This window comes from Chiroxiphia lanceolata, chromosome 21 (assembly GCF_009829145.1).
Source record: "Chiroxiphia lanceolata isolate bChiLan1 chromosome 21, bChiLan1.pri, whole genome shotgun sequence".
NCBI classification, from domain to species: Eukaryota; Metazoa; Chordata; class Aves; order Passeriformes; family Pipridae; genus Chiroxiphia; species Chiroxiphia lanceolata.
In genome coordinates, this window is record NC_045657.1 from 9,469,029 (window position 1) to 9,495,100 (window position 26,072).

The 26,072-nt window shown below is 48.7% G+C and overlaps 1 protein-coding gene across 1 annotated transcript in view; it reads right to left on the reverse strand.

The window, feature by feature from the left end:
- CACNA1B (calcium voltage-gated channel subunit alpha1 B) overlaps positions 1 to 25,049 on the reverse strand; it is a 308,761-nt gene extending 283,712 nt beyond the window's left edge. Inside the window, 3 exon segments of the mRNA XM_032708038.1 lie at positions 14,178 to 14,317; positions 21,380 to 21,485; positions 24,411 to 25,049. Of these exon segments, the coding sequence (XP_032563929.1) occupies positions 14,178 to 14,317; positions 21,380 to 21,485; positions 24,411 to 24,670 (506 nt within the window). The 5' untranslated portion in view covers positions 24,671 to 25,049.
- Between the last annotated feature and the right edge of the window lie 1,023 nt (positions 25,050 to 26,072).

Consider the following 26,072-nt stretch of genomic DNA (forward strand, 5'->3'; position numbering starts at 1 on the left):
CCCCACCTCAATCCATCCATCCTTTTCTGATGCCATGAGGCTTCTGGTAGAGCTTTCCCAGCACATTCACTGCTATCCCCAGCTCCAGTCCTGCTTCCTACACCAGCAGCAGGGCCAAAGCAATGCCACCACTTCCAGATCTGAGCTACAAGGGGAGGCAAGTGGCTCTGTGCCCCCCAGCACAGTCCAGAGCAGTGTGGGCACCTATCCAGATCACACCCCATGGAAGGGCTGTGGGCAGTATCCCCTCAGCCCCACCATCAAACAAGGTCCTGAGACAGCCTCACAACAAGTGGGTCACCTTTCCATGCCATTCCCAACTGCTGCACCCGCTCCTGCAAGGACACCAAGCCTCTCTGTCCACTGTCTTCTTCCCATGGATAAGGGTCCCTCTTTCACAGAAGTTTAACAGTTTAACAGTCATGGACAGAAAGTTCTTCCTCTTGATCCTCTGCTATCCCTAGCCCTGAAGCTGGGATTGCAGACTGGAGCTGGGATGGCAGTGAACATACTTGGAAAAACTCTACCTGAAGGCTCATGGCATTAGGATGGATGAATGGAATTGAGGGGGGATTGGGAAAGAGCCTGGATTGCCCACAGTGCCTTGGGGGTGAAGAAAGCACAGGAGAAGCACAGAGCAACTCCTCCAGGGCAGAGACAAGGCCTTGGTGTGTCTCTACTGGGCAATTTACCATCATGATTTGAGACTTTTGGCTCTCTTTTGCAGGAATGTTGTAGAAAGGGAAGAGATGTGTGAAGTGTATTTGCCCCCCCGATAAGCTCGCGGGCACACTGCAATGCCAGGAGCCAGAACTGCCAACCACCTGAGGTGGCAGAACCTGCTGTGCAGCCAGAGCTGGGTGAGGGAGGCCTGAAAGAGCTCCCAGAGCTGCCAGTGGCGCTGGGGGAAATTTAAGCAAGGAGAACAACATCATCCATACCAGGGCAAGGGAATTACTCCCTCCTAAAGCCCTCGGAAGTGGGTTTGCACCATGGTGTGTCACACCACTCATCACCTGAGAGCTCAGTGTCTGCAGAGCTGAAAACATCAAAGGTCGGCTTGGTCCCTACAAATGACTGGGAGGATCAAGTGCAGGAAATGGCTGCAGCTCCAAGGCCCCTGTTTTGCAAAGTCACTTTGCTTGATCCCATCCATATTTCAGCACGTCCCCAACTGAGCCCCATTAATGTAATTGATTTTTATGGCATTCTCAAAGAAACCATGTGAAGATTTTAACAGGCTATTAGATGGAAATTAAGCCTCACCCAAAGCTTCCCCCCAAGGAAAAAAAGTTGTCAAAAGATCCAGGGAGCAATTCCCTTCCTGCAAGGAAGGGCAAGGAGGTAATACAGTGACCTGGGGAAAAGGGACAATAATTCTCCATTTTCCACCCCACACACTGTTCCCACTCTTCTGGAGACCAGAGGTTACAAGGGAAGGTCTTTCCACACAAGGAAGACCAGAGGGCAGCCCTGGAGGGGATCAGAAGCAGAAGATTCTTTGATGAGCTGGGGGATCTTCCAGGTTTCAACAAGAAGATAACATGCAAGTCCTGACTGATTTTCTTTTTTCCTGTGGGCACTGGAAGGCATCAGGTGAATTGCTTTAGATGTGGCCTTTGGAAGTCAAAGAGCTAAACCAGGCCTGTGTTACCATCAGTGGCTTCAGCAGAGCTGCTCTCCTGGGGAGGCTTTTGCTGCCTCAAACCATCACGGGGGGAAAGAGGCACCAGGAAAACATTTCCAGCTTCTGCCTTCCTGCATGCACCAGCTTTTCAAAATCTACCCATGTTCCCAGCAGTTCAAAGCCAGGGCATCATCCTGAGGCCAACCTCACCATGGAGCTCATCCCTCTCCTCCTTTCAGTCCCTTCTGCCCCAACAAATGTGGAGCTCCTCGTTTTTATACCCACGGCAAGGCCGGGTGATACTTGTAGACATTTGACTTGTGGACATTTTGACTTGTGGACATTTGACTCAGAGCGTGTCACCTCCCCAAAGGTCCTCTCCCTGCTGGGGTTCAGCTCTGACAGACACCCACAGTGGCAGCTTCCCCGTGTGTGGCACGGAGCAGCTTTGGCACCTTCCCCGTGGAACACGAACACGGGCTCCGTGCAAGAGTCTCCCACTCACTGTGAGTGAGCAGCTGCAGTTCTAGAAGGATTATGCCTCTACCATCTATTCATCTGATTCAGATTCTCCTCCTGCTTCATTTCAACTTTTTAAAGGCTTATTTTGCGTCTTTTGAGACATTTTAAACTTGTTTTTTTCAATGCTGTCAGCCAGCCTTCACTAGTACGTTACAGTCGGGTACCAGCATCGCCTTCTTGTTTGAAGAGGTAGAAATGTGGAAACAAAGGAGAAAAGCAATGGCCTAAAATCCTTTATTATCCAATGATATGGGCAGAAATTAAAAACAGGACCCCCAAAAATCCCACTCCATTGCTCAGTGTGGTGAACAAGAGAACCAGAACTGTATTATCCTGGTTCTGTCCTGGAGCAATAACTTCCACCATAGTCTCGTGTTCTTCCCTACTTCCAATTAAAGCAAGAAAATTGGATCATGCTGACTCCCTTTGTCCTCTTCACCTCTTGTCAAAGTCAGGGGTTACCATAATTTTGTACCTGTCATAATTAGCTTTAATGTTGTAACCTGGGAATGAAAAAAATACAGTGTTCTTTTAATAATAGATTGAGGGGAGCATGGAGTGATCTTACCTTTTCCACAACTGGTAGCCTGAGTTGAGCATTTCCAACTCCTCTATATTGTACCCAACCAATTTAAGTATTTTATTGACTATTATAGGAAAATAAATTTAAACAAGCTCAGGATTCCCCAGCCAGTCCAGGCCAGGAGATAAGTTTGACCACAGAACTTCAGGAGTCTGTAGTGTTTCTGCCCAGGCTGAGATTTGGCATCAGAAGACACAGAAAGGTAAAATTCTTCATTTCAGCTCATTTTTCAGGGTAGAGATAATCTGAACAGATTTGTGATGAGGTTATAGATGCTGTCAGCTAAATATACAGCGTTGCTTGCTTGGATATGAGCTTCTGAAAAGAATGGGATTAAAAGGACTCTTGAGGAGTTTGCTGGACTTCAATCTCTGTCCTGCAGCCACGGCAGCCAGGGTACAATTGTCCATGTCTTTATCAAGCCAAGAGTTCCTCTCCTCTTTTCTCTTTTCTACTTCTGATGACCATCAAGAGAGGTGTTACCCCTTCTCCCCCCCAGCCATCACTGCCTGTTTCTTCACAGTGCACAAATAACTTGCTGCAACTTCCCAGAGCTTTTGGCTCCCATCCCTCCCCCAGTGCTGGAGGCCAGGAAAGCAGCAGAGATTTGTCTTTGGCATTGGGAGGGAGGTTTGTTAATCCTCCTGCCCGGCAGGAGAGCTTTCATGCCTGACTTCTGGCAGCTGGACGTGCTTTCAGGTCTGACTGAAGCCTCGCTGAGGACAGGGCCACCCTCTGATAAGATAATTTCACCTGCCAGAGCTTTCTTCCTTGTTCCAAATCCTGCAAAGGGTGGAGACCACAGCTAAGGAGGGCCTTGTCCTCCCAAAGCAAGGCCAAGGTGATGTTCCACCTGCTCTGGCGGTGCCAGACCTCACTTCTCCACAAAACTAGGACTCCTTTATCCTTGTGTTCACTTTAATGAGCAACAATTTTCAAACCCAACCTTTTCCTGAAGCTTAGGCTTGCAGGTTTTCAGGGCACACTTAGCACTGGAGTACTGAAGTTTCTCTCCAGGCTGTAGCAGAGCTTGCAGGAAGATGTTTGATCTTTAATCAGACATGAAGCAATGAAATACCACCACTCCTATCGATATTGTCTCATGTATGAACCCACAAAGCTGAGCTCTGACACCTCCTGCTGCGTTCCACGGGTCAGGCTGTAACAGGCTGGATTCCTGCTCCCGAGTCGTGGCTCCAGCATGATCCAGGACAAATTACAAGATAAGGAAAAGGACAATTATGAAACAGCCTGTGCGCATTTCCACCCAACTCATTGCAGGGAGCACCAGGAAAAGGGCCTAATCATCCTCCTTCAAAAACCCCATTTCCTCTCTGGTGGATGTGTAGATGATCTCAAGGCTCCTTTGGTCTCAAGACCCAAACCAGACCATTTCAGCTGATGCAATCCTTGTGATGATTTCCATGAGTTAATTACATTTCCATTAGTAAAGAAGTTCTAAAACTTCAATTTCTTCACTGATGCTTTTTGAATCCTGCCAAAATAGATAGGGAAACATGATTTCCTCTCTGCTTTTCTCTATCTATCTCACCCTTATGGGACTTTGCTCTTAATTTTAACTCTCTCCAGCCTTTTCGTTTCTCCTTAAATGGCCATTTCTTCAACTCTTTAATCATTTTCACAGCCTTGTCCTAAGCTCCCAACTTTATATAAGGAAGCTGCTTCAGGACATTTGAGATGGAGAACTAAGCCAAAAGACAGTTCCATTTTTCCCTCTTCTTTTTAATTGGAAAATAAGCTGAGAGCTCCAATTTCAGTTCTTTAAGTCTTCATTGAACCAGAAAGCAAGCTACATCCAACTGAATATTTCTGATTATCAGTTTACCTTGAGAGTTCTTCAGCACAGGGACATTTTGTAGCTGAAAAAGTCTCAGTATCCTCCAAACATTTCTGTCCTTCCTTCTGTACTTTTACATCATCCCATGGACCATCAGTGGGCTCCTAAAGCCTTAGTTGACTCTGGGAGCTTCTTGTTTGCAGATCCTTATGGGAAATTTTACACAAGTGATGAGGTAAGGAGGGTGAGCCAACTTTAAACCTCTCTCTAGAAAAATCCACAAAGAAAAAACCTTCAGCAAAGAGATTTATGGCCCAGGTGTGACACACTGAGAGCCCTCTCCTGCTTTGAGAGCCCCGAGTGCAATTTCTACTCCCAGCTGCTGCTCCTATCCTTTCCGTGCTTAAATCTCCCACAGTCCCACATGAACTGACTTGAACTGAGCCAACACTAAACCCATTATTGTCTAAAACCTCAGGGTTTAACTCAGGAGTGACCTGAACTTCTCGCTCCAGAGGGATGCTTTTAAAATCCACGGCTGATCACGAGAACCACCACACACACAACGCCCCCCCATCCCTGAGCCAGCTCCTGAAAGCAAGGCAGCTCCAGCTCTGACAGAACAGGATAATCCACCCCCAAAAGCCTGACCTGTTTCCTGAGTGCTCCACCCTGAGAAAAGGAGTTTGTTTCCTTTATTAATCAAAAAACATTTCAGGTGATTATTTCCCTGGCCATCAACATACAGGAAAATGGAGGAGGGAGGAGACACTTTTTGTGTCAACCACCAATTTAACTGATGGTGACCATGCCAGGGAGGAAAGATCTCTCATGGGTTTTTGAAGAGTTTGGGTGGCCAAGCTCCTTTGTGGGGATCAGGGAACTTTCCAGACCTTCTAAGCTCAAATAGGTTTGCTGTGTGCCTCATGTAGGAAGCAGGACTTCCTCAGCCTGAGCTTCTAGGTTTCCCCAGGGAGGAAAAGTGGCCTTTCATGCAGTGGGAGGTCCATCCAATGGAGTCATCCTGCAGCACTGACCTCACTGACAATGGATCCCTTCCCTCCACCTCAATCCAGTCAGATTCCTCAGTGCAGAGAAGATCCAAGACAGCTGAAGTTAAGCAAAGAATCTGACTTTGGTGTGGAAAAGCATCTCCAGGTACCCTCAAATGCCAGGTGCTGACCCAGAGCTTGGCTTATCCATAGAGAGACCTGGAGTCCCAAATCCCCTGTTCCAGCTCCCAACACTGAAGCCTTGCCCTGGCCACAACATCCCACACACCCTTGGTAGTGGTTCAGCAAGAACAAAATGGAAAATCAGTTTCCCAAATCCACCAAGTTTTCCTGATGTTACAGAGAGCCCTGAGAAAGCCAATGGCCCCAGAGCACCCAAACTCTTGGGGTGAGATGTGGATCCAAGGATGTGTGTGCAAACACGACACTGATGGCACTCAGGATTAGATAATAAATAAACCAGGCTGGTTTGTAAATCCTCATCCTTTTCAACAGTCACAGGCAGGTTCTTCTCATCCCAGATGAGCAGGCACTTTGCCATCAAAAGCTGGGCCCTTGGGAACTGGGCACAGCAGCAGCAACAACATTTGAGAAACAGGAGTCTGAGATAACCTGCACACTCCTCCTCATCTAATTATGGGACAGCACTCAACACCACACACAGGATTTGGGTATTTTGGGCTTAGGGATTTTTTTTTTGCTTGTTTTTAAACTAAGAAGCATTAAAAAAAAAAAAAATTAGAGCGCTTCATGGCTGCAATTTTATTTGCTGGTTTGGTTTTGAGCTGCCAGTACTCACACCCCAGCTCCAATAGCAGCTTTCCACCTCTAGAGAAGAGTGAGCAGCCAAGCAGATGCCCACTCGACATGATTCCCAGGCAGGATCACACGTTAGGAGCAGATCACAAGGTCCAGAGCCCTCTTCCCACCTGCAGTCCCCACGGCTGCCTTTGCAATCAGTACAGCTGGTTCCCTGCAAGAGCCAATATTTCCCTGCCACCAACCTCCCTTTGAGAGCCATAAAAAGCTAAAAATACTGTCTGGACTCTGGACTAATGATCCTGCCTGGCTTTGATGAAGCCCTGGCTGTGATGAGATGAGAAAGCACCTCTCCTTTTTCACTTGGGATGGTCACTTCTGCTTTACAGGGAGATCTGAGCACCCACAAATATTGTCTGACAGTCCCCTCTTTGTGAGCAAAAGCTTCAAAGAAGCACAAACAGGCACAAAATATGGAAAGCACCATAAGATAAAAACCCAAATAATTTTGTTTCCTCTCCCTTTGGGAAAGGCTCTTTGTTCCTGCCTCAACTTTCTTGCTTCCCATTGTGCAGCTCCATCATTTCTCAGCTCACATACCAGGTATTCAATACCTTGCAGTCACTTCTAATAAAGCAAGGGAGAGGCACATCAATCTCATTATCTGTCTGCCCTTGAGAAGTACTGTGACCTGAGACGTTCACCAGAGCAGAGCCACATTCCAAGGATAATTCCTGCCAGGGAAGGGCTGTCCCCACCCTCGTGAGGGGACTGTGACCATCTGCAGCATCCTCCAAGCACAGCCCTGAGTCCTCCTCTGCCCAGGAAAGTCTCCTTCTAATTTAGCAGCAGCCACACAATTACACCCACCCACCTGCTTGACTCCACCTGCCTCTGCCCACCCGAATCTGTGCAGAAAAACCACTCTCAAGTGACAAAAAAGAAAAGACAGGAGCCCTAATTAACACCCCAACAGGCCCAGCATGGCCTGGGTGCCCCTTGGCTGAGAGAAACAAGTCCGGAGGGAAAGCATGTTCCTGTCCCAAGGATCTGCAGCCCCACTTGGCAAACCTGTCTGTGATAGTGCAAAAAGGAAACAGGGACATTGGCCAGATGGGTTTGGAGGCCCCAAATCCTTCCTCTTGTCCTGGGTCTGAAGGAAACTGCTTCTCCAGCTCCTCAAGAGCCCAAACAGCCAACGGACAGAAGACAGAAGAACTTGCTGTTCAAACTGGGACCTCACAAACCCTCTTCCCTTCCAGTTATAAACTTTTTCTGCTTCAAAAAAAGAAAACTTGGTTACCTGCCCTCCTGCACCCTGCCCTCCCACACCAGCCAGATCACCAGTTGACATTCAGGAAGACAGGTAAATTCCCTTTGTCTTGTCCGGTTTTATCTGATTTAATTTCAGAAGGGACCCTTGGCTTTCTGAGCCAGAAAGTCTCCATCCATCACTGGAGCATAAAAGAAATTGAAAACAAGGATCAGCTCCATTAAAATCCATAAATGCTTTGCTCTTAGCGTGACTCATGCACAGCACCAGCAGCAATCACCTCAGTCCATCACCACCCATACTGCACAACCATGCAGAGATTTACTCCTTTTCCTGGTGATAATTAATCAAGAGGAAACTTATCCCTTCTTTAAAGTATCCCTTTCCCAACTCCTGTTTGCTGCTCAGCTTTGCTTTCTAGCACAGAGGTGCCAAAAGTTGCACATCAAGAAAGCAGAGAGAAGCTTGCACTTCCCAACCCCTTGTCTGTAGATCTAGAGCTTATAAACAAAGCAAGGAACACAGCCTAAAGCGATGCTGCAGGGCATCCATGGGGTTATTTCATTGGAATTTCATTTTTTAATTAGCATGTTCTATGATTTTTTGCAGGTGAATAAAGAATCACAGAATCCTGGAATGGTTTGGGTTGGAAGGACCTTAGAGTTCATCTTGTTCCACCTCCCTGCCATGGGCAGGGACACCACCCACTAGCCCAGGTTGCTCCTTGGACACTTCCAAGGCTGGAGCAGCCACAGCTTCTCCGGGCAACCTGTGCCAGGGCTCCCCACCCTGAGAGGGAAGAATTCCTTCCCATATCCCATCTAAACCTACTCTCTTTCAGTTGAGGTTATTCCCTCTTGTCCTGTCACTACATACTAGATATTTTAGTTTAAGGGTTTCTTAATGCACAGGAACATGCACATGGAAATAAAAAAAACCTGGAGCCTGAGCATCTGTGTATATTTGGCAGCTTCAAAAATCCCAGCCCTTAATCAGCCATTTACTTCTCCAATAACTCCACAGTCACACCTCCCCCCACACCCTGTCTGGGAGGTCCATCCACCTCAAATGGGAATATCAGAGGTCCACAACCCACTGCACAGAGCAGGCTGGGTGGTTCCTCTGCCTCCCACTTTGACAGCCATCACTGCAACCCAGGCTGCTGCTCCTCATCCACTGCACCAGGAATAGCAGCTCCCACTGCCCACATAGCAGGATGATCCTGGTAACCAGCAGAGCGAACATCAAGGCTGAACAGGTCTCTGTTATCATAGAATCATAGAATCATAGAGAATCAGCTGGGTTGGAAGGGACCTCTGAGATCATCCAGTCCAACCCTTGATCCAACCCCCGCCGTGGTTCCCAGCCCATGGCACTGATGCCACATCCAGTCTCACTTTAAACACCTCCAGGGACGGAGAATCCACCACCTCCCTGGGCAGCCCATTCCAATGGCTGAGCACCCTCTCTGCAAAGAAATTCTTTCTAATATCCAACCTAACCCTCCCCTGGCACAGCTGAAGACCGAGCCCTCTTGTCTTGCTGATGGTTGCCTGGGAAAAGAGACCAACCCCCCCCCGGCGCCCCCCTCCGGGCAGGGAGTTGTAGAGAGTGAGGAGGTCTCCCCTGAGCCTCCTCTTCTCCAGGCTGAACAGCCACAGCTCTCTCAGCCTCTCCTCATAGGACTTGTGCTTGAGTCCCTTCACCAGCCTTGTTGCTCTTCTCTGAACCTGCTCCAGGACCTCAACATCCTTCCTGAACTGAGGGGCCCAGAACTGGACACAGTACCAGGTTACCAAACGAGTTACCTTCCAAATCATCAGCGTCACCGGGAGCTGGGAGCACATTGCTCAGACAATCAGGATAATTCCAGCTTTTTGCAATTTGTTCCAGACAGGCTGAGACACCCGTAAGAGCCCCGACACTCTGGGCACATCATTTGGCAGCTCCGGGCCTGGCACACGCTGTCTCTGCCAGTCCCACCCAGAGATCCAGGCAGCTGATCCAACTGGCTCAAGGAGCCACCAGGACTCTTCGAGAGTGTTTAATCCAGGCTGATTGGAAGCCAAAAGGAATTAATTCTGCTCAGAAAGGACAGGGCAGGATCCTTTCAAGCGCTGCAGTTTTAGCAACTCCTGGCGTTGGACAAACACCAGACACGGTTGTGGGCACTCCAAGGGGATGTGATGGAACTGGGAAAGGACCAGAGCAAAGGAGCACGGAAAACTCAGGTCAGGGGAGGTTGGGCAGCATAAATCTCTGACTGGAGAAATGCTGGAGTTTATCAAAACCATAAATATGCAAGAAGTTGAATGATTATTATTCAAACTCTACTGTATAAAATCTAAAAGGCACCAAAGGAAACCTCAGGTTTTTTTCCAGGTGCTGGAAAAAAAAAGGGATAAGCAGCACCTTTGTTGTGATGTGTAATTAAACCATAGGACCCATTACCCACCATACAATGAAAGCAAAAGTATAAACAATCTCCAAAATACAACCAAGGAGGACAGACCCCTTGGACCACACAGGTTAAAAGCTTTGTTAAAAGACCCTTTTTTTTTCCACCTCAAAAATCCCTAGACATCCGAATTTTGGGAACCAGAAAGCTCAGGATCATTTTAGCCATGCCTTGTCCTCAGCAGTCAGCCTGTGACACCAGCTCCAGGTGGAGAGGATGTTTGTAGGTAAACCCTGCACAACAGTTCTTTGGGTTGTTGTATCCAAAGCCCAGGAGAAAACTTCCCATGAACTCCAAGAGGAACAGGCCTGGACCCTCCAGGCCCCCTATCCAGGCTCACATCTCCATCCACTGCCACCTGAGGAGTTTGGGGATAGGACAGCTTTGTTCCCAAGATGACTGTGGATTTCTGAGGATTCCAACCCAAAACACGTTGCAGTGACAGAGTTAAAAAATCCCTTTACCTCTACCTTGGAAAAAGTGCATTAAGATCATACAGTCCCAGGCCAGCTGAGAAACTGCAATTTGGGGTGATTTAGAGCTGCTAATGGGTGATGTCATCACTGGAGTGAACCCAATCCCCTAAAAATGTGCAAATGAAGTGAGCAGGAGCTATAAAATACATGTATTTCTCTCCACAGCAGCAACAGGCCCATCCCAGCAGGGCAGCTCTCCTGGGTGCTCGTCTACAGCCCGAGGAGTCCACCAGAAATCACCAAAAAAATGACAAAGGGACCGGAATCTTTTCAAGAAGCAGCAATCTATTCTTCTCCCAGGCCTTTATTAACAGCAAGTCAGCAGGATTCCTTGGAAGCAAATGAGAAATAGGGCCCACTGTGGAAAGAAACCGAGGGAGGGTTTTCTGGAATGACAACCAAGGCATTTTGGGCCGCTGTCTGTTAGACTCAGGTTTAGCTCAGTGGATATTGATCCTGGCTGCATAAAACACAGCCCTGCTGTATTTTCTGATTAACAGCTTCTGCTGCCTGGTTTTTGACAAACAAAATCTCCATCGTTGCAGGGAGATGAAAAATGTATTTATCGATAATTCCAGGGTGCAGGCAAAAAAAAAAAAAGGGGGGGGGGAGTTGGAAGAAACAGGTGGGAAGGATTTCTGCATGATCACTGTAGTATTTACATAAGGGTGAGTGCAATCGATGCAGAGCCTTCCCCCACAGCCTCCTCCAAAACACACCCAGACTCTGCCCTTTTTCCTATGGAAACAGATAACGAGAGCAAAGCTGCTCTTTGCTTTTGTGGGGTTTAGCAAAAGCTGAAAATGAGATCAGATTTTCTGACATTCAGCATTTACCCTCAATAAAACGGGCACTCAACAGGATTAGCAGGTACACAGCTCTGTGTGTGGTGTCATGAAACACGTTTTCATGATCTTTCATGCTTACACAGAAATAAAATTAAAAAAAATAATGGAGAGAGAGAAATCAAAATCCCTCTGTGATATTGAGGATTAATGTGAAACTGAGCTTGGGAACTGAACGCTGATCACTGAACGCTGATCACTGCCTGGGAAACATGAAGTAACATTTCCAAGTAGAAACCTTGCACATATGGCAAAGGAAAGCTTTTGATAGAGTAGTAAAATGGTATTTCAAAAACTGATGTCCTACCTATCTATATTTATAAGAACACATTAAGTACTGGCTTAGCACTGTCCTCTTTTATTATTCCCTAATAAATTACAGCCCGATCATTTTTTGAAACGCACAGATCTGAGTCTCCTTTCCACAGAAGTGAAAATTAAGTTCCCACTCATGTCACCACCTCTCAGTCCCTCCCTGGAGAACCAGCTGGGTTTGGCAGCAGCAAATGTTCTTCCTCAACAACCTGCCTTCGGTCTCGAGGCAGAACCGAGGAGGTTTGTCTCAAATGAGACAAAAGGGGATGTTTGTCTCGAATAAACAACCTTGCTCTGGCTTCTCCAAGCCCCTAAATCAAAGCCCCAAGCCCAAGCAAGCAGAGGAGGGATGAAAAGGTTTCTGGGCAGTGAAGGAAGCCCAAGGAAGAGGAGCTCCTGCTTTCCAGCACAGCCCCATGGCAACACAGGAGCGAGCTAGGAACACAATAAGGATCTAGGAAATGTAGAGCAAAACACCACAGGCTACAGAGAAAACACTAATTCAGTCCCCTGTGTGAGGCTGCAGATCTTGCAGTGCTGTTTCTCTACTGTAGGTCCCTCCAGCTCATTCCTGGGCTGGAAATGCAGCCCCACGCTCAGGAAGGAATCCAACCCAGCACACGAGGAACGCCGGGATTTTCAGGAGCCTTCCCCCAGGCACCAAAAATGTTACATCCAGCCTCGAATGAGAGGATTACAGGTCTGGGGAGACGGTTCTTGGACCTAATGCTGCTGAGCTGAGCCTTTGCCACCCCTGCACTGCCTGCCTGGTGGGAAGCCCCCGTATGAGGCGGCTTCCCCGGAGCCGGGTTGGTGTCACCATTGGAAACCAGCAGCTCTGACGTGGCCGGGACTGTGCTGGAGAGGAACGCGCCTGTTTGCAGAGGGAACAGGGCTCCTCGGTCCAGCTGCCTCATCGAGCTGATAGTCCTCAATTATGCTCCCAGATCAAACAGAGCTGCAAACAGCTCCCCCAGCAAACCCAGCTCCGCTCAGACACCGGCGCTCGGCGTCTCACGGCCCGCGGCGATTCCACGAGCGACACTCCAGCTGCTCCTGCAAAACTTTGAGCGTCTCACTTGTAAGGAAACCAAACATCTCTTGATTCCTGGCATGTGTTTATGAGAAAATAAAAAAGCCCTGTCTAAACAATATGGCTGGAGTTCAGAAAAGCTTTTCTGTAGAGCCTTAGCTTTGAGTACAGAACCGCTGGAGTCAGCTGAATCCAAAGGTGTACTTGAATGCTTTGTTGAAGGATAAATTAAAACACATTCTAAAGTGCCTTCCAGAATCAGGGACTTGATTTTAATTATTTTTTTTTTTTAACTCACAAAAGGACATAGAACTGACTAGGAATCAGCACATGCCATGGGTGTGAATAGTTGTAGCATCTGTGCTAATTCTCTTCTCATCCTGGTACCCCCTGTGCTCCTGAGTACGTAAATCTGATTCTCCTTGTGACTCCACTGAAGTTCCCATTGATTAAATCCCCAGCCCAGCAGCAGGAGAATCAAACCCCACATATTTATTCTCTTCCTCTCAATGCATAAAGGATTCCCTTTGGCCTCTCAGTTACTGGATCACATGGTGCTCTGAATGCAAAGAGAATTCCAGTGATAATGTGGCTAATGAATACATTTGTATATGTGTGCAGGCATTTCCCTGCTCTCCACCACTAACCAGAAAATACAGACACATTCACACACAGGAGCAGACAAGGTGTGGGAAAGGAAGGATTTGGGAAGCATATTAATACCAGGCTGGGGGAAAACTGACTGAAATCCTTCCAAGCTGAAGGCTGCAAGCTCAGGACCTCGGGGAACGTTTCCTTTGGAGCTTTAAAGCCCGGTTTGTAGACTACAAGTGCTACTTAATATTCGTGTTTTCATTATACCCTCCATTCATATAAATAAATATACATTGCAACAGTTTCTAATGTAAAATATTGTAAGCATTTCCAAGAAAGAAACCAGCGACATCATTTCAAACCACTGCACAGAATACACGGGTGACATTTGCCTTAATAAGACATTTTGAATTCTTTTCAAGCATCTTTGAATTCTGTTCAGAAAAGTTATTTGACAGCAGAACAAATCCACTCCTGCAAAAACTTTGCTGATTTCAGAGTTGTAATAGCTTGGAAATGGGATGCTTTTAATTTGTTAGCACAATCCATGTTGACTTTTAAAGTCATCCTGTAATGCCAGAAAATAGATTGATTTAAATCAGGTATCAGTGGCAATCAAAACATGCAAAGCCAGGGAAATGTCAGGAAGACTCTGGATAAGATACACACCAGAACACCAACAAATAAATATCCTTAAGGAAAACCACTTTGTAGTTGGTTCCAACACTCTAAAAGTGACTCGTTCAGCACAACAAATCCTACAGTCAGAACTGTAGGGATATAATATTTCCCTCAAATCAACCCCACCCCAACCCAGAGGTAAAAACCAACACAAATCAGAGTGAGAGGCCCCCTTAAAGTCGGGGTGAGACGTCACCTACCCTGTGAGGACCACGACAAAATCCATCACGTTCCAGCCGTTCCGCAGGTAAGAGCCTTTGTGAAAAACAAACCCCAGAGCGATGATTTTTATCCCAGCCTCGAAACAAAATATTCCAATAAAGTAGGGCTCAGTGTCGTCCTGAAAGAGAACAAAAATCAGGGGGATCAAGTCACGTGAACAGCTCCAGGCACCAACTTCACACCCTTTTCCACTCCCCGAGCTGAAACTTTGCTGGAGCACAAAGAGGAATTTCATTATTATTTCTCTGGAAGTAATTTTTTTTTTTTAAATTGGGAATCCTATTTGCCTTCCTTCTGATTTTTTTCACCCCATTCTTTCCACGCAGGAATTTTGAAGCTGAAGTTTTGCTCTAAGGGCATATTTAAAGTTGCTATCACATATTCCAGTGGTTATTGACATGGAAAAAGAAGTGCTTCACCATTCATCCAGGAACTTGAAACAAGAGGATATCTTGGGGATTAACAGTCAGCACAGAAAGCTCGTGAACGCTGACAGGAAATTATTTATTTATCATTTACCTCCATCGGTTCCTCCTTCACTCTTTCTCCTCCATTTTCTCAATTTCCACAGCCACAGTCTCATTTGTTTTCCTTTCACTGTGTGTCTGACTCAGGGAGAAAACCCCATTCTCTCTCAGCAGGAACAATAAGATTTGTGCCTCAGATCCATGGGGCAGATTTTGGGATCTCAACTTCATGTCTTACCTCCTGCAGAGAAATTAAACTTAATCTCCCCCAGTTTTACTAAACCATTTATTTCATCTATTTTATATATTTATTTCATATTCATTATTTATTTTATATTATTAATTATATATTTATATTAAAATGTGTTCTATAGTTTATATATTATATATTTGCAGTTATTATTTCTGTCATATATTTATTTCATCTAAACCATTTATTTCAGCTACTCCACCTCCCATTCCCCTGTGGCCTGGCAAGGTGACAGTCACCTGCAGATCACAAACACTGAATGACCACAGATGTCTCAATATTATTATATTATATTGTACATTATTCTATTATACTATATTATATTATATTGTATTTATAATATATATGTTATATATTATAAATACAATATATACAATTTATACAATTTATAATATAAATTATATATAATACATATTTATAATATATATTATATATATTATATATATTATATATATATTTCTTTATTATAGATTATTTAGTATTAAATTATTGACAGGAGTTTCAATACAAATTCAGTGCCAAATGAAAACATGTACATTTGGAAGTCAAAGACGGAGGCAAAAAATGGGAACAAAGAGGTAAAAGCAAAGGAGATTGATTTCAAGCCCATGTTAATTGGCTTTGGCACCTGTAACCAATTTCCAAATGTGCCTTAGATCCCTGTTTTCAGCCGAAGTCAATGGAAGTAAAGCAGCCCTTCCCAAAGAGAAGCAAACTTCCAAATCAGGAGATTAGAAATCTTTTTTTTTTTTTTCCAGTGGCATTTCTGACCATCAGAGCCATGGACTGAGCTGCTCTTTGATGGACAGTTGCTTCCATTTTGCAATTCTACTAATGACAAAAGGGGATTGTTTGGTCTCTTCTACAGAAGGAGCAGGAATGTCAAGGCTCGTGGGCTCAGGAGGAAGGAGCAGGTTTGACACAGGGATGTGTTTGAACAGCACAGCAGCTCCTGCTCAGCTCTGACCCAGACCCGCGCTTTGGGCACAGCACTTGGTACAGAAAACCGGGTTTTTCACCCCTAAATTTAGGCCTGTTCAGCCTCAAGAAAAGAAGACTGAGAGGGGACCTCCCAAATGTCCATCAGGGTCTGCAGGGAGGGGGCAGAGGATGGACCAGGCTCTGCTCAGGGGGACCCAGCAATGGGACAGGAGGAAGGGGCAGGAACTGATGCCCAGTAAGTTCCACCTGGACATGAGGAAGAACTTCTTTGCTGGGCAGTGACTGAACAGAGACCAGAGAGGGGGTGGATTCTCCTCACTGAGGGTGTTCCAGAACCTGGAACAACCCAGTGCCATGGGACGACCCTGCTGGAGCGGGGAGGTGGCACCAGTTGGGACACTGTGATCCCTTCCACCTGACCTGGTCTGTGACTGTGTAACACAACAGCACATCCCCCCCACAGGGGCTTGGCTGGAGGTGCATCCCAACTCAGCAAGCCCACCAGAGAGCACTAATCACTGCAGATGCCTCCAAGCTGCTGGAAAATACTCCCTCTGGACAGGCTTTTCCGTCAGGGGCTGAATTAAGGTTTTATTCCTACAAATCAACACCCTACACACCTCAGAGGGCCCAGCTCTTCCACACACTTCATCCTTCACCCTGTATTATCTCCATTCCCTCCACTTTTCCTGCCTCAGCAAACCCCCCTCCCACTCCCCTGTGGCCTGGCAAGGTGACAGTCACCTGCAGGTCACACACACAGGCACTGACTGGCCAGACAGAAAAACACAGCAGGGCAAAGTTGAGCTCTCATTGTAGGCCTTTGGCTGAAATGGAGAGGAGAAAATAAAAACCCACACCCAAAACTAACTTCTCCTCCACTCAAGGAGATGTTTCCACAAGCAGCAGCACCTCCAAGCCCTCTGTGCCTCCACAGAGTCTCCCCAGTGCTTCTCAGAGGACACAAACCAGCACTGACAGACCTCCAGCTGCCCATCCCAGTGCTGTTTACCCACAGAGAAACAGTAACAAAGGCCACCAGACCTTTTATAACCTTCAACAGAAATCCTACAACAAGTGTCTTCTTCCAGCAGTTGCTCCACAGCAAGAGCTGGAGGGATCCCAGGGCTCTAACCCAGACAGAAAAGAGGGAATAAGGAAGAGGGGGTCACAATCATCCTATGTGGTTTCAGAAGTTGCCTTACTGCTCCTCTGCTTTCCCTCATGCACAGAGGGACTGCTCTTCAACCCCACAACCCCTCCTAGTTCAACAGCTATGGATAATCCGTGGAAACAAAGGCCTCCCAGCCCATCCCATATTTCCATCCCACAACTACGAGCGTGCCTCTAAAAATAACTCTTCTAACACACCCAAAAAAAGCTACCTTTACCCACATCCACTCCTCCACATTACTCCCTCACTTCCTTGAAGCCTCATATCTACTCTGCTCCCAGTCTTTGCTCAATCTAGGTCAGGTGCCTTGTGATTACAGCTCCCAGCTTTAAAGAGCCAGCCTTCAGGTACTCCAGGGTTTGATAGGATATGCTCTTCCCAAAGCTAGGACTGCACAAAGCGCTTAGAAAGTGAGTCAAAGAAGTTCTGAGCTTCCAGGGAAGCAGGAGGGCTCACAGATGGATTTGGGTATTCATTACAAAGAAAACCAGTCAGGTTGGCAGTGAGTAGCTGTGGAAATAAGAAGGGATGGAAAGAGGGTCTTTTCTAAAGCCTGCCTAAATTTGCACTGACTCAGCCTAAGAACCAGGGCAGTCACAATGAGATGAAAACAGAAACTCGTGCCCCTTTGGGTAGAGGTCCAAAAAAGGATTCACAGGACTGTGTGTGATGGAAGGAGGGCAAGGACATGGGTGAGATGCCCTGGGCAGCACTGGAATGGCCCTGCCGTGGGCTCAGCATCCCTGCTGCCAGCACGGCCTGCAGCCCCCTCCAGACAGGAGGCTGTGCCCTGCTTGGGTTCAAGAGCAGGAGAGCAGGTGATAATGAGTGTCAGTGTGTGAGCGGGGAAGGAGGGCGGAGAATCTGGGCAGCAGCCAGAGCTGTGCCAGCAAGTTGTTTGCTGTGGACACAGCAAAGCTTGAGACTGGGCCAAACACACATTTAATCAATATGTTTCAGATCAGAAACAACTTCTGAGTCTGGAAAGTCATTACTATTCCTAGTCCACGTCCTAGTGTCTTTCCTTGGCCTTTGGATGTGACAGCCTGGATGGGTTTGGGTGTGAAGGGTTTTGTTCATGCAAAGGTTAATATGAACCGCTCACATATGGCTGCAGGAAGTGCCTGTGGATGGGATAAAGCATTAAATCCATTAGGAAATTGCAAGAGCTGTCATGGTGAATATCTGAGAAAAGTCATATCTGTCCTCACATCAAAACCAGCCCGAGCCTTGCAGGGAATGTCCTACAGACCCCCTGGTGTCTTCAAACAGGGGCTGCCCCAGAGCAGGGCAGAAAAGAGATTTCCTGTCCTGTCAGTTGTGAAATCATCTCTGTCAGGATGGGCCAAATCTAAAGTCACCTGAAGCTTCTCATGGAAAACTGAGCCATTGGGAAGGAAGCAGGGAGGGAAGAGTGTGTCTCAGCCTGCACAGCCAAGAGCATCGTGAGCATCCACCAGCGAGGCCATTCAGGGCTGGGAGGGGAAGTTCACAGTCCCACATTTGGAGCTCTCAGCACCAGGCTCTGGGCCACTCAGTACAACTCCCTCAGCATCTTTTAGCTTGGCAGCACTCCAGTGTGTACAAACAATGCAATATTTATTGGGGCACAGGGAGCCTGACTCTACAACCTCTGGCTGAGGCACTCACTGAGATGGGCAGGAGCAAATCTGCAGCATCTCTGTCCACTGGATAATTGCTGATGTGAATTAAACCCTTCCAGCAACCAAAGCACGTGAGAGCTCCAGCTCAGAGCAGGCAAGAACCTCGAGGGTAGGTCAGTCTGCTGCTGCTGGGAGAACAAGCTGATTTCTCTTGTCTGAAGATGAAACCAATACTCCGGTTCACCACTAAATTCTCTGACCACCAAAATGGTGTTTCTCGGAGCTTTTGTCCAAAATTTCCACCCCAGAGCCAAGTGATGCTTTTCTGTGCTACAAACTACATAGAGGAAATGGACAGAGAAAAATCCCTCCTAACTCAGCCATTCCAAATCCTGAAATATTGGAGGTACTGAGGCATCACTGGTGCTTCATTAGCCCTGTTTGTCAAAGTAAGAGGAGCACAGAAAACAGCCAAGTGAGATTGCACTGCAGGTTCATCTCTTGGGTCTCAGGGGAGATAAATAGAAGAAAATGTTGATTAGAAGACAAAAATCATTAAAATGCTTGTATGGGCTCCTCCCTCTTCTCCTCAGCTTTAACAAACAGACGGTCTTAAGATTTTTGTCTTTGTATCCGTGGAATAAAGTACCCAGGCAGCTCTGGTTTTATTTCAACAGCTCTGCCTACATCTCCAGTCATCAAAGGCTCGTGATGTGCATCTCACATCCTTAACATCTGATTAACTCTTCAGTGATGAGCCCTCACTCCAATTTGAATATTTCAATGAACCCAGGAGATGGAAATATATATCCATCAATCATTAACCAAGAAAAGGCCAGTTCCATTCCTGCCAAAGACAGCCCAAAAACACCTGCTGTTCTGCAGAGGCTTAGAATTTGGCTCAACAAACCTGTAAATGTATGGGAATGTTCACCCACTCTGGTTTAACACGGATTTGTAACATTTTCAATGAAACAACTTCCAGTTTGTGGAAGCAGCAGGAACATTCTAAAGCAGCTTCACTTTGAAACCGGAAGACACTTTTTCTTACTCACAATGCTTAATCTTTCCAGCATATGTTGAAAATAAAAGATATTTCATGACTTATAAAGACTCTCAGTGTTATTGCATGCTAAACCCCTTTATACCTCAGAGTTATGAATGTGCTGTAGCTAAAATGTTTTAAGAATACCTGGATCAAAGGCAATGGTGCACAACAAGGACGAAAATCAGGAGTTAATTCTTCCTTCCTCACCAAGGCAGAGCCAACAAGGCGGAAACTGTGCATTTAATACACACAGTTATCTTACAATATTTGGTGGTAATACCAGTGCCCTCTTTGGAATGATTTGAGCAGGAACTGAAGGTGTTTGTGACATAAAATGGAATCAGTACAGTGGGGAAAAGGACAATAAAATGCCTGTGGGATCCCCTTATAAGCCTGGGGACACAGAGAAACATAAAACCAACTTGTTAACCACACCTACTGCTGCTTAAAACATCACCAAAGGGTAACCAGACCAAAACACCCACAAAACTGCTTTTCCCTTCACTAGTCCATATGTTCATAACCATGGAAAGCGTTTTCCAGCTCGGTCACTACCCTGGGTCTGAACCTGTGCTTTGCTCACGGCCCCAGGCTGGCCTTGCTGACCCCTCCTAAAGCACACAGAGAATGTTAAATGGCAGAGAGATCAACATAAATGCATGTATTCATCTTATCCTCTTCACTTGTTAAGCAGAAATAATTTAGGGACAATAAGCAAACCCAGTGGAGGTGAACAGGCAGCAGGAGCAGCTCCATTTCCAATTTAGGACCAAGTAGGTGACCCTGATGCTCCTTCTGGATCCATCACTAACACACTTTTTCCTGCTTCTGAAGGATGAGACTGTGAGAGTTGCCCACCCTTGGAAACTGCAGCAACCAGTGTACAGGGCCTCTAGTTTTTGGCAGCAAGCCTAATATTATTTTTGTTTGCATAACATAATATCTACATGGCAAACACATATGGATCCATATTTATTCATCCATATTTATTCAGCCTTTGAACATGCACCAGGATTAATGCATTTGGGCATGCAAGACTTTCCAGATCATTAACAGTCGGAGAAAAATCAACCCAAGTGTTACACATTTTTCCTACGTGATAAATGGAAGAACTGTTTTGAAGCTATTCTTCTATTTTCTTTTGAAATAAGGTAATTGAGCTCATTACCATAAAGCCTGCAGGGAAATTATTTTCCTCTCTAAGTTGGTTTCATTTTTTTTGGAAGGGAAGTGCAATCATCTAAACCCAAAGTTTGCTCTGTAGGATCCTTCATATGCACAGTGGCAGGAAGAGACTCTTGAACCTGAAAGGTTACTCTGTTCTGCCACTCCCTGGGAAAATATCACAGAAGCTTATTTGATTCTAGAGATAATTCTAAGCATTTATCAGTCCTTTCTTGTCTTGGTTTAGAGACAACTTAAGTTTGGAGCTCTTCTGATGAGAACAGAAGCTCCATCTCCTCTCCTGCAGCTGGGCAGGGCTGGCTGGAGTGATGAAGCATTTGTGCAGATGGGATCAGGAGGGGAGAGTTCTTCTTGTTGGCACTGAGCGATCTTTTTTGTGACTGGAAGATCAATGCCTGTTTGTTTACGTGGGGATCTTTAAAATAGATACCAGCACTCCCAGCACTGGGGGGCTGAGCGTTTTCTGCATCAGAGCAGAACAAAAACTGCACATAAATAAATGCAACTCACCAATCTCTCCGACATCGGCGTCTTGTCTCCATCCGGCAAGTGCTGTTCCAGAGCCAGCACGATACAATTGGCTATGATTGTAGCTAAAATCATGTATTCAAATGGAGTGAGGACCAAAAAGTTAAAGAAGACACTGGACAACAGAAGGAGAACCTCGTCCAAATCCCATTTCTACCCCCACAGTCACATTAATTGAGCATTCTAAGATTTCTCGTATTTTTGAAGGCGTTCAGTCTCCCTGACTTCCTCAGTTCTTTCTGGGTTGTGTTTGGAAGAAAAGTAGGCAATTGGCTCTCTTCTTTGAGAGAGTTAGAGTTTTACACAGACTCAGAGCTGCTCAAGGAATTTGGGAGCAAGAAAGCAAAAGATCCAGAGGAAACAAAAACCTATTAATAATTATTGGTTTAAAATGAGGCTGATAAGCCTCAGAATAGATTATACAGCTGAGCACCATCTGCTGAATTGTCCTTCAGAAACATTTCCCTTCAACACATAGTGCAAATAAAGTGATGGGTTGTAAAAGTTTGATTTAGAGTGTCTACACAGGTCCAAAACATGAATTACTGCTGGATTGCAGTTCTCCCAGTGAGAATAAAATCGCCAGCACCCTGTTGGGATGTAGGAGAGAAGCAAACCCAGGGGAAGGATCCCAACCCGGCACCGGGTCCCCTCTTTTGCTGTTGTCTCCAGCCCCGAGCTGTGCCGAGCCCCGGCTCTCCCAGGGTGGAGCCGCACCAGGGACGGCAGAGGGGCCTGGGGTAGGAGATGGATCCGCTCAGCACCACAGGGAGAGACTCAGCACCACGGGGAGAGGCTCAGCACCACGAGGAGAGACTCAGCACCACGAGGAGAGACTCAGCACCACGGGGAGAGACTCAGCACCACGGGGAGAGACTCAGCACCACGGGGAGAGACTCAGCACCACGAGGAGAGACTCAGCACCACGGGGAGAGACTCAGCACCACGGGGAGAGACTCAGCACCACGGGGAGAGAGGATCAGCACCACGGGGAGAGGCTCAGCACCACGGGGAGAGAGGCTCAGCACCAGGGAGAGATCAGTCCAACACGGTGGGGAGCTCTGCTCAGCACCAAGGACTGTTTGTTCGGCACCACGGAGAGCTCGGCTCAGCACCGTGGAGAGCTCAGCTCAGCACGGCGGGGAGCGCAGCCCAGCACCAGGTTCAGCACTGTGGAGAGCTCGGCGTGGTACCAAGGACAGCACCAATTGGCACCGTGGAGAGCTCGGCTCAGCACCGCGGTCAGCTCAGCTCAGCACTGTGGAGAGCTCTGTTCAACATCGCAGGGAGCTCAGCTCAGCACCGCGGGGAACTCGGTTCTAAACCGCAGAGAGCTCGGCTCTACACCTCGGAGAGCTCAGCTCAGCGCCACACAGAGCTCGGTTCAGCGCCACAGAGAGCTCGGTTCAACACCTTGGAGAGCTCGGCTCAGCACCGCGGTCAGCTCAGCTCAGCACCGCGGAGAGCTCAGCTCTACACCCCATAAAGCTCAGCTCAGCACCGCGGAGAGCTCAGCTCAGTACCACACAGAGCTCGGTTCTACGCCCCGCAAAGCTCGGCTCAGCACCGCGGACAGCGCCCGGCCCCGCCCGCCCAGCGGCCCCGCGGGGAAGGGCCGGTGGCTCTGCCGGTCCCGGTGGCTCCTCCGGTCCCGGGGGCTCCGCCGATCCCACCGGCTCCGCAGAGCCGTGGATCCCCTCCCCACACCCCCGGGAAAGACGCAGCCGAGTGGCCCAAGAGGCAGGGCAGGGACAGACTGCGCCCGGCCTCGCGGGCAGGGCGATGCTCTGCCTGCCACCGGGGCTTTGGGGCTTGTTTATCCACGCTGGAATGCAGGGAAGGAGAAATGGAGCAGGAAGCACAGCAATCCCTGGGATTGTATAACATGGACAGAAAGATCAATACGTGTGTGTGCGTTCAGAGAGAAGGGAAGTGCATTCACTCCATGGGTGTATTTTTCCTGTGAGCCCCTCAGGAAGTGAAAACTGGGGAAGCCTAAACAGGAGCTGGCCTCTGTGGCAACTGAAAGTGTTGCTAGGAGGCTGGGAGGAGGCCTGGCTGCCGTTAGCTGGAGATTAACAGGGGTGTGATATCAGATGAAAAGAAAGCAGCCGGCTCCCTTGAGACCCCCAGTGCAATGCACTTCTGTGTACACACACATCAGCTACTCCCTGGTGGCCTCAAACACTCTACTCCCCTTTGCTCATGGCTTACAACCAGCATTCCCAGCAAAGCCCCCTCCTGAGGATGGTCACTCGGCCTGGGAGTTGGGGCTCGGACAGAAAGCATCTGCCCCTTTCACCACACAACAGACGATCTCTCTCCCCACTTACTGCCTCCCTCTGCCTCAAGGCTTTGCTAATATTATTTTTTTTACTACAGCCTAAGCTTAGACTACGCACCTAATCAGAGTGCCATGATTCATGTTGATTCTAATGGATTCAGGTTTAGGGGATGTGCTAAACCTGAGCTGCAATGATTGTATTCCTGGGATTCACCAGGTACCTGGGCTATCAATGTCCCTACTATCAATGCAGCTTCAATGCTAAGGTGTCACCATTTTTATCCCTTCTGCTGTTCAGAGTGAGACAGAAGAGTTGGAAGGCTCCAAGATGGAAATAAGAATCAGGATTCACTGGCACGAACCTCACAGAACCCTTTGCAGCCGACTTAAATTGTAGGGAATGTAAATCTACATGTCCACCTCACACCTAAAGACACACTGGCATGCACGTATGTCTGACACACAGCCCTGGCATAAGGCACCCCCAAAACACCCTGTGCTGTGCCCACAGGAGGAGCTCCCTGTGATCCCCATGGACACGGCCATGCGTTATGTCGGGCACAGGGATCCGTGGCACACACACCCACCGCACACCCTGGCTCACACATGCACGTCTGCATCGGCCCCAGACACTCATCCTGCGCTGCCCAGAGGGGTCTCTTCCCCTCAGCCTCCCTCTCCCCCTCCCCACCTTCCCCCCGTGCCCACACAGCCTCCCTGAAAGGATATGGCCATTCTGTTATTCGCTTGGCGTATTTCCGTATAACATTATCTTCACTGAAGATGAAGAGGGATCTGTTGACTGTGAAGCAGTTCTGTTTGACAGGGATGGGGTTGTAGAGAGCCATAGTCCTGGCCCTCTGAGCCATCGACTGCTTATACATCCTTTGGCCGGCTTGGGGGCCACCTTGCCGGCTGCTCCCTCTTCCAGTCCCGGCCGGCCCTCCACCTCCATAGCGGGTCGGCAGATCATCCCCAAACCGAGCCATCCTCGCGGTGCACGGAGCCGGGCGCTACAATCCAAACTGGCAGCCGAGGCGAGAGGAAGACGCATCACAGCGCGCAGCACTTCTCCCTCCGGGGGCTTCAGTCGCGGGATCGGGATTGATCGCAGCAAAAATATATTGATGTATTATAAAAAAAATAAATAAATAAAATAAAATAAAAATAAAAATCCCTTTCTCTTCCTCCACCCCCTGCGCTTCCCCCGCCGCGGTGGCTGCCCGGGGGTAGGAGGAAGGCGCCGGGGCTCCGCTCACCTCCCCGCACAGGTGCCGTCTCTCCGGCCCGACCTCATGGCCGGGGCGGCGGGGGGGGGCGGCCGCGGTGGTCGCGGTGCCTTGGCTGAGCTGGGAAGGGGCTCTGCGCTGCTGCCGTGCCCGCCGCGGGAGCGCTCGCCGTGCCCAGCCCAGCCCAGCCCGGCACGGCTCCGGCCCGGCCCGGCCCCGCCGCATGTGATGCCCGGAGCCAATGGGGCCGCCTCGGCTCCGCCCGCCCCAGTCACCGGCACCGGGGGGCGGGAGGAGGAGGATGGAGCCCGGCCCGGCCCGGCAGCCACCGCCCACCCCGGTAAATACGGCGGAGCCGCGGCTCCTCCCCGGGGGAAGGAGGGATGGATCCCTCCCGTGCCCCTGCGCAGCGCTCCGCGGGCGCGCAGAGCCCCGGCCGGGGGTGTTGCCGGCCGGGAAGGGGGTGCTGCCGGCCGGAAAGGGGGTGCTTCCAGCCGGGAAGGGGGTGCTTCCAGCCGGGAAGGGGGTGCTGCCGGCTGGAAAAGGGAGGGGGGCACAGGCGAGGCGGCCCCCGCGCCTGCGCGCCCTGCCCAGATGTGCCCTGCCCAGATGTGCCCTGCCCAGATGTGCCCTGCCCTGCCCAGCTGCCGCGCCCAGGGCTGCCCCCACCGCGCAGCCCCCCCAGCACCCCCGTCCGTGCGATCAGAAGCCCCCGGGAAGGCTCAGCCGGGGGGGGGGGGGGAACACAGTGACTGGGGGTGCGGGGCAAGTGGGGGGCTCAGTCCGCAGCCCCCGGGGCAGGGAGGGATGCGGGGGGCCGGGGGTGCAGCCCCCGCAGCAGCGCCCGGGGACAAAGCTGTGCGGGGATGTGCTGGACTGAAAGAGAGCTGCGCCCTTCTGGACAACTTACTTTGTTTCTCCTTGGTTTGAATGACTCCTGCAGAGCACTGGATACCTTTAATCCTGTATTTATGGACGAAATCCTTTAATCCTGTTTATTCCAACACCCTCTGTTGCTTCCCTCCACCACGAGTCAGGGAGAGAACTCCTCCTCGTTCCGGGAGCGCCGCACGGCAACAGCCACTGCAGTGGCTGGGGAGGAAATGCTTTAGCATTTCGGCTAAATTTGGGATACAAACTATTAACTTTTTAGAATGGACCC